We start from the raw sequence: 16,418 nt of genomic DNA, 5'->3' as shown, positions 1-16,418 counted from the left end.
TGAACTCTTTATGCATCAAATGGCCAAGTTCTCCAAAAAATATGACATAGTTGTCATGGGAGATTTCAACTATCCAGACATTTGTTGGGAATCTCTCTCAGGTAAAACTAACAGGTCAAGGAAATTCTTATCCTCTCTTGCTGACAACTTTATCTTCCAAAAGGTAAAGGAGAAAACAAGGGGAACTGCTACCTTGGATCTAATCCTTATAAACAGGGAGGAAATGGTTGAGGAGGTAAAAGTGGCTGGGACCCTAGGAGGTAGCGACCATGCTATTTTAGAATTTTGGATAACTAGAGGCGGAAGACCTGTGAAGACTCAGACGTCAAGGTTAGATTTCAGAAAGGCAGATTTTAAGGGATTCAGAAAGAGAATTGGAGGGATCCAATGGCTGGATATCCTTAAAGACAAAAATGTCCAGGAAGGATGGGAAATCTTGAAAAATGAAATTCTCAAAGCACAGTTGTTAACAATTCCGAAAAGAGGGAAGAATAGGAGGCATTTAAGGAAACCAGGATGGATGAACACAGAACTTAAGCACATGCTAAAAAGGAAGCAAAAAATGTTTATAAAATGGAAAGAAGGAGGCATATCTAAAGAAGAATATAATGCTGTCTGCAGAACCTGCAAGGCACAAATCAGATTATCTAAAGCTGAAAATGAATTGAGGCTTGCAAGAGATGTCAAAAGCAATAATAAAGGATTTTGGGGATATGTCAAAAGTAAAAGAAAAGTCAAAGATGCTATAGGATTTTTACAGGATGAAAATGATGAAATGGTAAGACAGGATGTTGAGAAGGCTGAACTTTTAAATTCCTATTTTGCATCTGTTTTCTCTCAGAAAGGAAATGTAACATCAACTGTTATTCACTGTCCTATTAAGGGAATAGAAGAATCCAGGATATCTATAAACAGAAAGATAGTGAGGAAACACTTAGCTAACCTAAATGTATTCAAGTCTCCAGGTCCAGATGAATTACACCCCAGAGTACTGAAGGAGATAGCAGAAGAAATTTTTGAACCCCTCTCCATAATCTTTGAAAATTCTTGGAGAACAGGAGAAGTGCCAGAAGACTGGAGAAGAGCAAATGTTGTTCCTATCTTCAAAAAGGGGAAGAAGGTGGACCCAGGCAACTATAGGCCGGTGAGTCTGACTTCTATACCAGAAAAGATCTTTGAACAAATTATTAAACAACATGTATGTCAATACCTGGATAAGAATGAAGTGATTAAACAGAGTCAGCATGGGTTTGTAACTAATAAGTCATGTCAGACTAATTTAATTTCCTTCTATGATGGTATTACTGATTGGGTGGATCAAGGAAATGCTGTAGATATAGTATATCTTGACTTCAGCAAAGCATTTGACAAAGTCTCTCATACAATCCTTATTGAAAAAATGACTAAGTATGGAATGGACAAGGCAACTGTTAGGTGGATTCATAACTGGCTTAGTGATCGGACCCAAAGAGTGGTCGTAAATGGCTGCACATCCAGTTGGAAGAATGTCTCAAGTGGGGTACCACAGGGCTCTGTCCTGGGCCCTGTATTGTTCAACATCTTTATCAACGATTTAGATGAAGGAATTGAGGGTAAACTGATTAAATTTGCTGATGACACAAAGCTAGGAGGGATAGCTAATACTAGAGAAGAGAGAGAGAGGATTCAAAAAGATTTAAATAAACTGGAGAAGTGGGCAGCAACTAACAGAATGGTTTTTAACAGGGAGAAATGCAAAGTACTACATCTGGGCAATAAAAATGAAAAAAGCATATATAGAATGGGAGGAATAGGGCTAAGTGACAGCACATGTGAAAAAGACTTGGGTATACTAATAGATCACAGACTGAATATGAGTCAACAGTGTGATGCAGCAGCAAAAAAGGCAAATGCAATTCTAGGATGTATTAACAGAAGCATACAGTCTAGATCACGTGAAGTAATTATTTCCCTCTACTCCTCTTTGGTCAGACCTCATCTGGAATATTGTGTCCAATTTTGGGCACCACATTTTAAAAAAGACATCAACAAACTGGAGCAAGTTCAGAAAAGAGCGACCAGAATGGTGACCGGTCTGCAAACCCTGTCTTATGAGGAAAGGTTGCAGGATTTGGGAATGTTTAGTTTGCAAAAGAGAAGACTGAGAGGAGACTTAATAGCTGTCTACAAATATCTAAAGGGCTGTCACATTGTAGAAGGATCAACTTTATTCTCATTTGCACAAGGAAAGACTAGAAGCAATGGGATGAAGCTGAATGGGAGGAGACACAGATTAGATATTAGAAAAAACTTTTTGACAGTTAGAGTGATCAATGAGTGGAACAGGCTGCCACGAGAAGTGGTGAGTTCTCCTTCAATGGAAGTCTTCAAACAGAGGCTGGACAGACATCTAACTGGGATGATTTAGCGAATCCTGCTTTGAGCAGGGGGTTGGACCAGATGGCCCAGGAGGTCCCTTCCAACTCTACGATTCTATGATTCTATGATTCTATAACACCTATGATTCTGTGTCCCCCAATTAGAGGCTAAGAGAGATTTTACGGTGAGTACACAAAAATCTCCTTTTTTGTGTGCCGTATCTCTGTGATTTAAGGGCATAAAAATTCAAAGTCGTAAAATTGCGAAATTTTCGCCAAATTTCCGTTTTTTTCACAAATAAGCGTAAGTTTATATGAATGAAATTTTACCACTAACATGAAGTACAATATGTCACGAGAAAACCGTGTCAGAATCATCGGGATCCATGGAAGCGTTTCAGAGTTATTACCTCATAAAGGGACAGTGGTCAGAATTGTAAAAATTGGCCCGGTCATGAACGTGCAAACCACCCTTGGAGGTGAAGGGGTTAAACGAATAACCTTGGGATTTTCAATTTTTCTTTGCTCTCCTTTTTCCCAGAGCCATAACTTTTTTACTTATTGGTCAATATGGCCGTGTAAGGGATTGTTTTTTGCAGGACAAGTTGTACTTCTGGATGTCATCATTGATATTAACATATCACGTACTGGAAACCAGGAAAAAAATTCCAAGTGCTGTGAGATTGCAAAAAAGTGCAATTCTACAATTGCTCTTTGTCTTTCTTTTTACTATGTTCACTAAATGCTACAACTGACCTGCCATTATGATTCTCCAGGTCCTTACTAGTTCGCAGATACTAAACATGTATAGTTTCTTCACTTATTTAAGTGGTGAAAAAATCCAACGTTTGTATATATAAAAAAATAAAATAATTCCAATGCCCGTAGCATCTCCATTTGCGGTGAGAGCTTATTTTTTGTGTGCGAGCTGATGTTTTTAATTATACCATTTTAGCGTAGATACGATTTTTTTTTTTTTATCTCCCTTTATTGCAACATTGCCGCAACCAAAAACCGTAATTCTGCCATCTTGAGTTTTATATTTTAATCTGGCGTTTAACGCAATACCAATTTTATTTTTGCTGTGGTTTTATTTTGAATGGGACAAAAAGGGGGGGGGGGGGTTGATTTTTTATTTTTTTTTTTATTTTCCTCTTGCTTCAAAAGTCTCCTTAGGAGACTCAAAGATGCGATCTGATCTCTTGTGCTACACGCAGCAGGGCTTCATCTCTGCTCTGTGTAGCCGAAATCAATTTCTATGAACACCTGGCGTTCATAGCAGGTCAGCAATAACAAGAACGGGGCTTTTCTGCAGACCCACGGTTGTCGTGCCATCCCAACGGCGCCTGCCATCATGTGAGTGTATTATGACGCGGTTCCAGTGCACTCATGTTAAATGCTAGTGTCCCAGCGTGCTCATGTTAATTGCTGCTGTCAGATTGGCAGTGGCATTTAACATGGTAACAACTGTAGGTGGATAGTGATTCCACCCACGGCTGTTAAGGGCACACGACAGCTGATCAAATCAGCCATCATGTGCTGGAAGAGATGCGGGAGCCCACATCAAATACTGGAACACAACCTATGACATACCTATACTTCATAGGTTATGTGGACAGTAGCACGGTGGCTCAGTGGTTACCACTGCAGCCTTGCAGCACTGGAGTTCTGCGGTTCAAATCCCACCAAGGACAACATCTGCAAGGCGTTTGTATGTTCTCCCCGTGTTTGCGTGGGTTTCCTCCGATTTCCTCCCAAATTCCAAAGACCTACTGATAGGGAATTTATATTGTGAGCCCCAATGGGGACAGTGGTGATGTCTGTAAATCGCTGTGGAATTAATGGCGCTACATAAATAAAAAGATTTGTGAAGGACTGAAACACATTTCCATAAGGAATACTCAAATATAATCTATATATGGCAAATGGTATCACAAGTCCAACTAATCTGATAGCTTGGATATCTTGAATGAGTGGCAACTTGCCTTAGCTGTATTCACAAGTTGCTTTTTGTAGCTTTTTGGATGAAAATTAGGGGTTTTTTTTTTATTCCCAGTACCAGCAAAAACTATTAAGCTAGTAGATTTCGTAAATCTATGCACACACTAATTTTTTTTTTTTTTCTTGAGTGAATTTGAGAACTGCGGCATTTTTCAGCGCTTTCTTCAACCAACTTTATTAAACGTGTACTGTAGACTAAGAACACACTCCACAACCAAACACAGCTTTTTTTTTTTTTTTTTTTACTGCCAAAAGAGGATGTTGTGGCTGCAGAAAAAACACAGCATGAGAGTATTAGGCTGTGTTCACACGTAGCTATTTTTGCATCTTCGCGGCGTTTAAACGCGCAATTTTGCCGCGTAAACGCAAAAAAAAAAGCATCCCATGCAATCCTATGGGATTCCGCAATGCTGTGCTAATGCTGCGGATTTTTCCGCGGCGGAATCGCATTGAGGAAAAATACGTAGCATGCTCGTTAATTTTGCGGAATCGCGGCGATTCCGCCCACATAGGAATGCATTGTTCTGCTTTCCGCATGTGGCTGTGGCCACCATGCGAAAAGTAAGCAGAACATTTGTGGATGGTACCCACGGTCCGGAGGAGAGGAGGTACTCCTCCAGGCCCTGGGTACCATATCCCTGTAAAAAATAGAATTAAAATAAAAAAAATCGTCATTCTCACCTTCCGTAGTCACCAGGCATCACCGAACGGGACCTGCCGGGAGCATCGCGATGATCGGGAACGCTGCGCGGGACGCTGGAAGGTAAAAAAAAAGTGTTCTTATTATTTTTTACATTAGATCTTTTTACTCCTGATGCCGCATAGGCAGCCTCAATAGTAAAAAGTTGGTCACACTAGTCAAACACTGTTTGACTAGTGTGACCAACCTGTCAATCAGTTTGCCAAGCGATGCTACAGATCGCTTGGACAACGCTAGCATTCTGCAAGCTAATTACCCTTGCAAATCGCTAGTTTTTCCGTGGGAAATAGGTGGAAATTAAAATGCGATTTGCTCGCATATTTCCTGCGGAATGGATTTACAGAATTCCCGTGGAAATTTCCGAGGAAATTCTGCAACGTGTGCACATAGCCTTAATGTTGCTAGTGTGGAAATAGAAAGCGACATGGTGGTAAAGAAATGATGCCGTGACATTGGCAGGGCTCACAATAGTCACACACGTGATGAGGCTGAGAGACCCAGTTCCATCACTGCCCAACTTTATTTTGATCTAGCCAAAAACCCTATTCAGGTAGGAGGCAAATTGCCTCATTAGGGGTAAACTTTTCTGAATAAATCCCTGAGTCAATGTCCCATCTGCAGAAAATCCAGTACCCATAACTGATAGTAGTATTATATTTAGGATATTAGCACGGTCACTATTTAAACCAAAACCTACAAAAATGAGCTAGAGCCCATGCTGGTATAAGTGCAGTGCATAGGTGTGCATTCACACTGGCCATTTGAACAGCACAACCTAATATAAAAAACAAATGAGTAAATACACTGTAATAAGCAAGTAAATAGTCATAGCGCGTGTAAATAACATGGGTACTTGGTTAACATTGGTTTGATCAAAAAAGCCATCCCACCACGACAAGGTGTATATACAGAACAGGATCTGGGTCCCAACTGTTCAGACTCCTTATTTACTTACTGCAGGGTATTTGTTCACCAAGTACAATATTGGCAGTATAAGAATCTGCTGTAAATACTTCAATGTTGGCATTCAACTTTTGTGGGCGCCCCCCCCTCCCCCCCATTTATTTGAATGGGTGAAAAACGCTACAAAAACCTCTGAAACCATTGACATGCTGCAAATTTGAAACTGCTTCATCTCTGCAAGCAAAAAAATAAGCAGCATGTGCATGAGACTAAGAATTTATTGTTTGTAGGGAAAAAATGCAGTGTGAACATACTCTTAAAGGTACTGTCACACTTAGCGATGTACCAGCGATCCCGACCAGCGATATGACACGGTCAGGATCGCTGGTACGTTGCTAGTGAGCTGCCAGATCTCACCAGCGACATCGCAGGGGACGGGGGTCGCTACTTACCTGTCACACTAGGCGATCCTGCGTCCTCCCGCCCGGCTCCACGCTCGTCTCTCCACAGGAAGCTGACGACGAGAAACAGTCCTGGATGTTCTCGCGCGATCAGCGATAACCAGCGGGGGAGTGGGTTGTAGGTAAGTATCAGACACAGCGATGTTGCTAGCAATATTGCTATAACGTCACAAGTTATAGCGATATCGCTAAGTGTGACAGTACCTTTAGAGAAAAAAAATGGACACTTCATGAATAGTGATGAGCGAGTATACTCGTTGCTTGGGTTTTCCCGAGCATGCTCGGGTGATCGAGTATTTTGGCATGCTCGGTGATGTAGATTTCGTTCTCAGCTGCATGATTTGCGACTTGTAGACAGGCTGAATGTATGTGTGGAATGCCTGTTAGGGAATTCCCATATGTATTCAGCCTGTCTACAAGTTGCAAATCATGCAGCTGAGATGACGAAATCTAAATCTCAGACCACGTCAAAATCCTCAGACCACCTGAGCATGCTCGGGAAAACCCAAGCAACGAGTATAGTCGCTCATCACTATTCATGAACTTATTCAAATCAATCACAACATGTACAGGGTTTAAAGTCTTACTGCTCTTACAGTAGAGAATCAGTGAGTATTATGAAACCTGTGCTAATTGAAGATCTGTACAATGTCATCCAGTCCTAGCTAATCAATAACTAGTTATTAAAATTAAATGCTCATTTGAATAACTAGTTACCAATTAGCTATGATGGGATGGAAGATTGTGTGTATATTCCTTCACTTCCCACTTTTAATGACCCTACAAAGACTTAGAGGTGGGGGATATGATGAGGCTAGCACTGACACACTGCACACAGATCAATGTTAATCAATGTGGCCTGGCAGATGTGAGGAGGAATTAGAAAGTTGCATCAAAAACTTAATAAATGTATGTAAGTGAATGGATAAAACTCATTGGTGTCACTGGGTTTCTAATCTGACCTTTGAAGTTACAGAATGTCCTGTTTTATTTGCTAGGGAATAAGGCCATTTCTGAAAACAAACCATTATGTGAGGACCGCGTCGGTATTCCATACTCATCTACCAGAAGGTCGAATTGGAAGCCACATATATATGTATGAACGGCAAGTGAAATAAAGACCTAGACTCAGTTGGAACAGTGACTGATTTATGGACCACTGGATAAGATGGAGGATTAGTATTACACAGCTGCCATTTCTTAGACCTTGACTGTTTCTCAAAATTAATATCCATGGATTCACTGTGACTGTAAAATAATCCGGCTGCAGAAGTGACGCGAGCAGCTTAGCTCTGGCCTTGTGTGTGTATATATATATATATATATATGTACAAATGAACATACAGGAAACCTTTTAAATAAAGTTTTTTATTTTTTAATTCAGTCTTTATCATCTTACAAATAATTATGGAACAATGCTGATTGGCAGGAAGATGCCGGAGAGAAGTAAGAACGGTTAAATGAATAACGAGCATGTCGTTAGAAAAAGAGGAACGCTGCACAGGTAATGGCACAACATACAGACACGATTACTTGTGATTCCGAGATCATAGATGATTCATGCGAGAAGGTGAAATGTAATCTGTTCATTACTAAATCAAACATTAGCAAAGCTGAAATCACACAACAGAAAACACCAGACACAGTGGCAGGATAAGACGTCCGTGACCACGGCACTGACAGCAGTTGCTACCCAGTCACGTGGTGCGTATCCTGCTCTTAATCATAGCTAGGTCTTTTACGCTATAAAGAGATCCATGCTCAATATTTAGGATCAAACGGCAGCTGCCCCAATTCGATTTCAAAATTTGCCATCTGTCTTCCATTGGCACGCCCATGCTTACTCCATTTACCTTCTTGCTTATCTCTTGACTGCTGCTTCTCTTCTTCCTTTCTATTTTTGCTTTCTGCGTTCTTGTAAGGAGGAACTTTTTCTGGTTTTCTACAAGCAAATGTTAAAATTATAAACGGGAATGGTTCTTATTGATAACCTTATTTAAAGGGAATCTGTCACCGCTTTTTTCAAATATGAGCTGCCGGCACAGATATCAGGGGCTTTATCTACAGCATTCTGTAATGCTGTAGATAAGCACCTGTTGTAACCTGAAAGACAAGAAACTAGAGTTAGATTATACTCACCCCGGCATTCTGTCCGGTCCAACAGGTGTCGCTGTCCCGTCTTCATACGATACCATCCTCTTTCCTTCCAATCATGGCTCCTGCGCAGGCGCACTGCTATGCCCTATTGGGGGCAGAGCAGAGTGCTGCAGTGCGCAGGCACCGGGAGCGGATCGGCACCTGCGCACTGCAGTATTCTGCTCTGCCCTGTGCGCCTGCGCAGGAGCCATGACAGGAAGGAAAGAGGATGGTATCGTATGAAGATGGGAGGCGACACCCATCGGACTGGACCGCAGCCCCGGTGAGTATAATCTAACTCCTTTTTCTTTCAGGTTACATCGGGGGCTAAACAGCATTACAGAATGCTGTACATAAGCCCCTGATGTCGGTGCCGGCAGCTCATATTCGAAAAAAGAAGTGACAGATTCCCTTTAACTTCTGCATGTCCAAACTGCATTCATGAAAACTGTTTGTCCAATACACACGATAAAAAAAAAAAAAAATGGCAGGGGAGTACGTGGAAAGAGTATAGAAACACTGGTAGAGCATATTTAAGGTTTTGGAAACTTTCTTAGTTGTTTTCTGTTTTCAGAAAATCACTGTCCCCAGATGCAGTTTATTTAAACAAAAATTTTTTTTTTTTAAAACTGAGCCTTACTCAACCTCCCCAAGTATAGTGTTGAGTCTTTGACATTAATCCCAGTGCTTGTTATTGCCTGCAGCACTGACATTATGTTGACAAGCACTGCAGCCGATCGGTAAACTCAATGGTTCGTGTCAACTACTCTGGCAAAGCCGCTGATCCCAGGTGCTGGCTGCAGTGCTGTGAATGTGATGTCAGGCACTGACCGCAGCATAGAGACTCCGCACTGGATCTGAAAAGTTTGAGTAAAAGCAAAGTTTGTTTTAAAACAGACTACGATTGTGGATGTGTTTTCTGAAACCAGAATACACCTATAAATCCATCCTGAAATCACAATGGTAAATCCGCACACAATAGATTTGCTGTAAAAACTTTCACAAGTAAGTTGCAGGGAAACCCATGAGACAAATCTACAGCAAGTCATGCAGATTTATCTCTACTTTTCAAGTCAGCTGATTGAACTCTGTGCCAAAACTTCCCTGATTCTTTGCCGCTCTCTTCTCAACCAGCTGCAGCGGTGACTAGTCAAAGCATGCCGGTGTGGTCCGAAAACAGACTGACTAGGAACCAGGGAAGTGTTTAGCTTTTAGAATATTCTCTGCAACTTTGAACTTTAGCGCTGGTTATCCACAATACATTACCTGCGGATATGATTATCTTCACAGTTATAATCAATGGGTAAAATCTGCAATAAATCTGTGCACATTCTGTAACAAATTGATTACTGTATTTTAAAAAATACATTCACCTTTTCTTTCTTTGCAGCCAAAATAGAGAGAAGGTGATGAAACAGTCTTTCTAGAAATTTTGAATACTCTTTATATTAGATGGATATTCATCTAAATATCAACCATATAATACAGTCTCCAAAATACCATCTAACTTGGCTTCAAATGGCAAAGTCAGCTGTTTGCCAGGGATGCTACTTGTCTCACAGCAGTCGTCTTGGCACAAACATTTAGAAAGGGATTGTATCTCATCTTTTAGTTCCATGTCCGGATTTACCTTTCTTAGGTTTTAGTTTCTCTTACAATCTTGCCAATTGTAAATTGTATAATTTTGTTGCTGTTACACGTGAAATTCAAACTAATTGCAACTGTGTTCAAAATGCAAGTTTGAAACAACATATCCCAAGCCCCACCAAAAAATTGTGTAGTTGTATAAGCCATGTGTAATAACTTTGCAGATAATAGGTCTGGCATAGAAATAAAAGAACCAACAATGACATGTTAACACATCTACCAACCTTGGTCCATATGGTGCTGAGTAAGTATTTCCAAAATAATGTCTGTACACAAACTCGTCCAGATCTTCAAAGACCGCGCCAGTGCTCGTCTGATACTCCTTCATGTCTTCAAGATAATCCTCAACATTTCTCACAAAATCAGTGAAAAGCATCTGATCATGAATGAACACACCATTTAGAAAAAATCTATTTATGAACTGTTCTAGTTCTTCCCAGTGTTGGAAATTGTCTACTTGCTCCTGTAAATATACTTGCATCAAGTCATTGAACTCTTCTACTCTCACAGGGTCCAAAACTTTGTTGAAGAGGCTGATGGATTCTTGGTGAGCGCAGTCATAAACTCCAGAACAGCCCTTTTTATTGGGGTAATGCTTGATAATCTCCTCATCATTGGATTTCCAGCTATCTGTCCCTTCAAACTGTTCCTGTCTTTGGTCTAGTGGATCTTCATATTCATGGTGACTAGCTGTTGCCTTCTTAGGGTACATCCTCTCAGTATCAGGCTTGTACTCGCGGCGCACTGTTCGAGCTCCCTTAGTTTCTTCCCTCCTCCATTCTCCATGTTTCCTATTGCGGCTTTTATCAAACATACCTCTAGTGGTGTCTTTAAAGTGCCTGAAAGTATTTTTTACAGAATCTGAGAACTTCTTCAAATTCTCCTTTACGGCTTCTTTTGCTTGTTTGATCTTTTCCTTGTGATGTCTCACAAAATCCTTGGTAGAATTCTTCATGGCATCAAACGTATCTTTCACAGAATTAAAAAATGTTCCCTTTGCTTTCGTTTTACCTTTTGAATTTCCGGCTTCCAGTTTTTCATTTTGCTCCTTGGTTTCAATGTAAAGTCTTTCCCACAAATCTGATCTCTGTTGTTCAAAATTGAGTTTTCTTTCTAAGTCAGAAAGACGGTCCTTAAAGTTTTCTATTTCATGGTCACTTTTGAAGGAGACTGTAGATGATCTCCTCTTACTTATTTCCTCAAGTTCTACCCTTAAAGAGTTAGTAATTGTCCGCTCATTATCCAACTCTTTTTTTAATAGCTGGGCTTCATTTAAAAGGTTCTCCTTCTGTGTTCGGAAATCACGAATCTTTTGCCTTTCCTCCTTTAGATGTTCTTTTAGCTTCTGATTCTCTACCAGTATGATCTCGTTCTTTCCCTTCTCATCAAGGTTTCTGATCTGCTCTCGTAGTTTCCGTAGCTCCTCTTTCAGAGAATATAAAGCTTGTTCCTCTTTCTCTAAGGATTCCCTTAGATGTTGGTTTTCCAGTGCAAGATTTTTATTTTGTACCTTAGAAGTTTTCAGGCTGGTTGCTAGGTCATTCGTCTCTAGCTGAAATGTTCAAACAAAAATGGATTACTTCATTACCAATTAGATTTATATGCAAAGAAACGTATGCAGTTATCATAGCTGTCTTATTAATTGCTGAAGCCATAGTGCTGTCAGATCTGATGACAAAAGGTGAACAGATTTTAATCCCATTCCCCCTACCCCCATTAATTTATAGCGAGGGTCCAGTGGAGAATTAAATCAGCCTTCTACAACTTTCCTTTCTAATCATATTTTAGTAGTGCTCTTAACCCATTCTTGTCAGACCAATTTTTAACTTTCTGTGCTTTTCTTTCTTTCCTCTCCTTTTTGTGACCGGAAACCCTAGGAAGGTACACCTTCAGAGATGGACAGGGGTTACCCTCAGCAATCAGGTCCTAGCTGAACTGCCGCTGTTGCATAAAATGCCAGCTGTGCTACAGCTGCCAGGTATGGTGCAGGTGCAGCTTCTGAGCCTGCTCCATACACCCATGAATGTATGTCATTTGTGGCAAAGGAAAAATATCAAGAGTCTAATAAACTGTGCTCTCTAACAAGGCATCAGCTTTGATTTAGGTTAATATAAGATTGGCTTCATTGCCACCACAGCTATGTAAAGGAGGAAGGTGAAGCAGATTTTCTAAGAGAAATGCTCTAGAACACATTAGTGGGAGAGGATGGTTAAAAACTTAATCTCTTCAATGCAGGGAAAATAACTAAATTTGTGCAAGCAATCTGGTAAAAATCAGGAGAGGGCCCAGTCGGACCCCAGCTCAATTAACAAAAGGGCTTTATAAGTGGTTGATACAACCAAACTAGTGTGGGCAATCCAGGTTAAGGTCTAGTAAATCAAGTCAGAGGACTTAGAGATGACCCAAAGGGTGTAAGGAGACACCACCATAAATGTGGGGACAGGAAAGCAACGGCTTTCAACATGGACGATACCCTCTGAGGTCTGACAGCTTCTAGATCAGTCAAAGAACATTTTAAACAAGCCTGGAGTGTAATAAAAGCACCACATTTGGACAATCTGTAAAGTGAATACCCTCTTGTCTCTGATGCCTCCTACATAAGATACCTTGAACATGTACCAGATTTGCCCCCAGCACAATGTGGCTATAGTCAGTTTTTTCTACAGACCATTGTAACAATAGAGGATGTTTCTTATTTAACAGACTTAAACAAAAGAAAGTTCAGCAATTGTGGCCTCAGATCTGACCAAGCTAAAGCAAGATTGACTCTGTTTTCCAGGGACAGTTTATGCAGACACCCCAAAAAAGGCCATGTTGGGATGAGTATGGTCATTCACTTCATTCAATAAAATGGATTGTGCATCTAGCATGCCCGCACTATAACACACAACTGTGTGTTGAACTGTTTATATATTTCACTTACGAAATACAGTTTGTGCACAGTAGAGCTTATTTGAGGTCTTTTGTTCTGATATGGGTGTGTTACCATTTTGGTAAATGTGCTAGACCTGATCAGATTTGTCATACAACTTTTAGCCTATCAAGTACCAGTATAGAAATGCTGACTGGAAACCCCCCTGGTTCTTTCAGATTTAATATTGTAACAACCATACTTAAAAAATAATATTTTGTATAGCCTCCATAGGGAAGAAGCATAACTTAAGCTTCTGACAGTCCTGATGCAGTGTCATCCAGAGTCATTTATATATGGGTCTGAACCTCCTCTGAAAACCAGGTTGGTTTAACAATTGTCCTCAAGCATCCAATGTCTGGGGTATATTATACATTCAGAATACTTCACAGCATCTCTCCCATCAAATTCAGAAAGCCACCGAATTGCAAGAAGTAGATTGTGTGAAATAATTGAATGTATGCATACATTTCAATGTTTTATTTTAAGTCCTTTATAGTTATGGTGCAATCTAATATTACCCAAACTAGTGTGCTCCATAAGCCACATTAAAAAAAATAAATAAATAATTATTTAACCTTAGCTTTTTTCAAGTTGTAAAACATGGCAATAATATAGTAAGCACCTTTAGGTCATTCTCTTTCTGTTTAAGTATGTGGTTTTCTTTGGTGATTTTATCCATCGCATCTTCAAGAGATAGGACCATATCTTCTCTCTCTTCTAGGTCTTCTGTAAGCTGCTCAAAAACGTCCTGTAAATACAGAAGCTATTAAGCTGATATTTCTTGTACCAAATTTGGACTTAATGGTATTGCAAGAGCAGCAGTAAAATAAATATATCGGTAGTTTCCCATACAAATGCTGTATGTAAGACAAGAACCCACTCTCCACATCTGCCACTCATCTTGCCTCTAACTTCCTAACTAGGCCTTTCACAACTTACCAGCTCTCCTACACATGAAGATGGGAATACACTGCATTTGATCTTCTTCCGATTTTGCTCAGTGTATGATTTCACTAAGGCAGGGATCACACATGCGAGGAATACCGCCGAGTCTCGCATGTTGATACCCGCCACTGCCGGCAGCACTCGGAAGCAGAGCGTGCAGCCGCATAGGAATACATGGAGCCGCACGCTCTGCTCCTGAGTGCCAGCGGGAATGCCGAGTATTAACATGTGAGACTCGGACGTATTCCTCGCATGTGTGATCCTGAGCTAACTCCCCTCTCCTACTATCTGACCACAACCTTCTTTCCTTCACTGTAAAAATACGTTGCTCCACTCAGGACATCGCTACATATCACATATACAGAAATCCAGGTGCCATCAATGCCAAGTGACTTATGAATAATGTGCAGTCCAGTCACTACTGGTCCCAATCTCCTCCCTCCTCCTCATGTTTCAACTTAGCTTTGAAACACTACAAAACTGAAAAGTGACCTTGATGAAACTGCACCTCCTACACACATGAAAACCCGGCACAGAGGACAGCAACCCTGGCACCTGCTGCAAACATGTTTTCTCCAGCAGTGTTCTATGTTGTGAGTTCATTCTCTGGTTCACCAGTTGTGAGTTGTCCTTCCAGACTCCCTCTGGTGGTAACAGGAGGTAGTGAGGCTGATTTGATCGGAGGAAATCTGCCACCTGAGAATGAGGATGACGATTGGACCTCAGGAGTCTCAGATTGGATTTATGACAGCTGACGCCCTATTCAGTTGCTGGTGATTCCTTCTGGCTTGTCAGCTCTTGGTTTTCAGCTCTGTTCCAGTCATCTAAAGCTAAGTTTTTCTGCTAATGTTCACACTTGATTTTGTTGGTCTATTCAGCTTTTTGTGTGGTCAGCCAGCCCCGGCTGGGGGCTGTGCTGAATTTCCACTCTTAGCTATCAGTATTTTGCCAATTTGCTTTTTGTCCCTTACTAGATTGGTCTCTTTTTGCTCTGTCTCAGAATACTTCAGAGTGCTGATATAGTGGAAGAAGTCTACGGGGTTAATTTTGCTATCAGAAGTGTTGGACATTATTTTTGTAGGGTTTTTTGCAGGTTGCAGACAGTGTCTTTCCTTTCTAGTTAGTTTGGGCCCCATCGTTTGCTCAGCCTATTTTCCTGCCTGTGTTTGTGCCTTCATCTTGTTTCACCGTCAATACATGTGTGGGGGCTATCTATTCCTTTGGGGTCTGCTCTGGGGCAGTTAGTTTTCCCCTTTTCATGCTTCAGGCTTATTTAGTCCTCCGGCTGTGACGAAGCGTCTAGGAACATCGTAGGTACGCTCCACGGCCGCTGCTAGTTGTGTGGTAGGATCAGGGATCTGCAATCTGCATAGTTACCGACCTCTCTGGTTTTCTGTGACTTAGCTTGTTTTGCTTTTTTCTCCTCGGTGACCCATTGATAACAGTTCTAGGTGCGAAGAATGTCTGTGTGGAGAAAATCTTTTTTGGCGTTATGACTTCACATCCATTTTAAGTTTGTGCTCAAAAGTTTATATACTCCGGCAGAATTTTAGCTTTCTTGGCCTTTTTTCAGAGAATATGAATGATAACACCAAAACTTTTTCTTCACTGATGGTTAGTGGTTGGGTGAAGCCATTTATTGTCAAACTACTCTTTTATAATGACAACCAAAAACATCCAAATGATCCTGATCAAAAGTTCACTTACCCTGGTGATTTTGGCCTGATAACATGCACAGAAGTTGACAAAATGGGTTTGAATGGCTACCAAAGGTAACATCCTCACCTGTGACCTGTTTGCTTGTAATCAGTGTGTGCATAAAAGCTGAGTGAGTTTCTGGGATCCAGACATACTCTTTCATCCAGCCACTGATGTTTCTGGATTGCGAGTCATGGGGAAAGCAAAAGAACCGTCAATGGATCTATGGGAAAAGGTAGTTGAACTGTATAAAACAGGAAAGGGATACAAAAAGATATAGAAAGGAATTGATAATGCCAGTCAGCAGCGTTCAAACTGTGATTAACAAATGGAAAATCTGGCTCTGTAAAAACAAAACCACAGGTAGACCAACTAGGATATCGTCCACAACTGCCAGGAAAATTGTTCGGGATGCAAAGAAAAACCCCCAAATAACATCAGCTGAAACACAGGACTCTCTAAAAACTAGTGGTGTGGCTGTTTCAAAATGCCCAATAAGGAGGCACTTGAAGAAAAATGGGCTGTATGGTCGAGTCACCAGAAGAAAGCCATTACTGCGCAAATGCCACAAAGTATCTTGCCTACAATACCCAAAACAGCACAGAGACAAGCCTCAAAACTTCTGGAACAAGGTAATTTGGAGTGATGAGACCAAA

At 40.8% G+C, this 16,418-nt stretch overlaps 2 protein-coding genes across 4 annotated transcripts in view; one reads left to right on the top strand and one right to left on the bottom strand.

The window, feature by feature from the left end:
• The window catches only part of PIGB (phosphatidylinositol glycan anchor biosynthesis class B), a 57,065-nt gene extending 49,136 nt beyond the window's left edge, over positions 1-7,929 (top strand). For both annotated transcript variants that reach the window (XM_073587022.1, XM_073587023.1), the window contains 2 exons: positions 7,421-7,724; positions 7,807-7,929. In XM_073587022.1, the coding sequence (XP_073443123.1) occupies positions 7,421-7,540 (120 nt within the window). In that variant the 3' untranslated portion in view covers positions 7,541-7,724; positions 7,807-7,929. The remainder of the gene's footprint in view (positions 1-7,420; positions 7,725-7,806) is intronic.
• The window catches only part of CCPG1 (cell cycle progression 1), a 64,457-nt gene continuing 55,811 nt past the window's right edge, over positions 7,773-16,418 (bottom strand). For both annotated transcript variants that reach the window (XM_073587020.1, XM_073587021.1), the window contains exons 8-10: positions 13,742-13,867; positions 10,430-11,757; positions 7,773-8,364 (exon numbers count right to left, since the gene is read on the bottom strand). In XM_073587020.1, coding sequence (XP_073443121.1) covers positions 8,184-8,364; positions 10,430-11,757; positions 13,742-13,867 — 1,635 coding nt within the window. In that variant the 3' untranslated portion in view covers positions 7,773-8,183. The remainder of the gene's footprint in view (positions 8,365-10,429; positions 11,758-13,741; positions 13,868-16,418) is intronic.

The sequence above is a fragment of the Dendrobates tinctorius genome, unplaced genomic scaffold (assembly GCF_039654945.1).
Source record: "Dendrobates tinctorius isolate UK_male_01 unplaced genomic scaffold, ASM3965494v1 ptg000097l, whole genome shotgun sequence".
Taxonomy (NCBI): Eukaryota; Metazoa; Chordata; class Amphibia; order Anura; family Dendrobatidae; genus Dendrobates; species Dendrobates tinctorius.
Note: the sequence above shows the minus strand (reverse complement) of the source record. Positions and strands in the feature narration are given on the sequence as shown.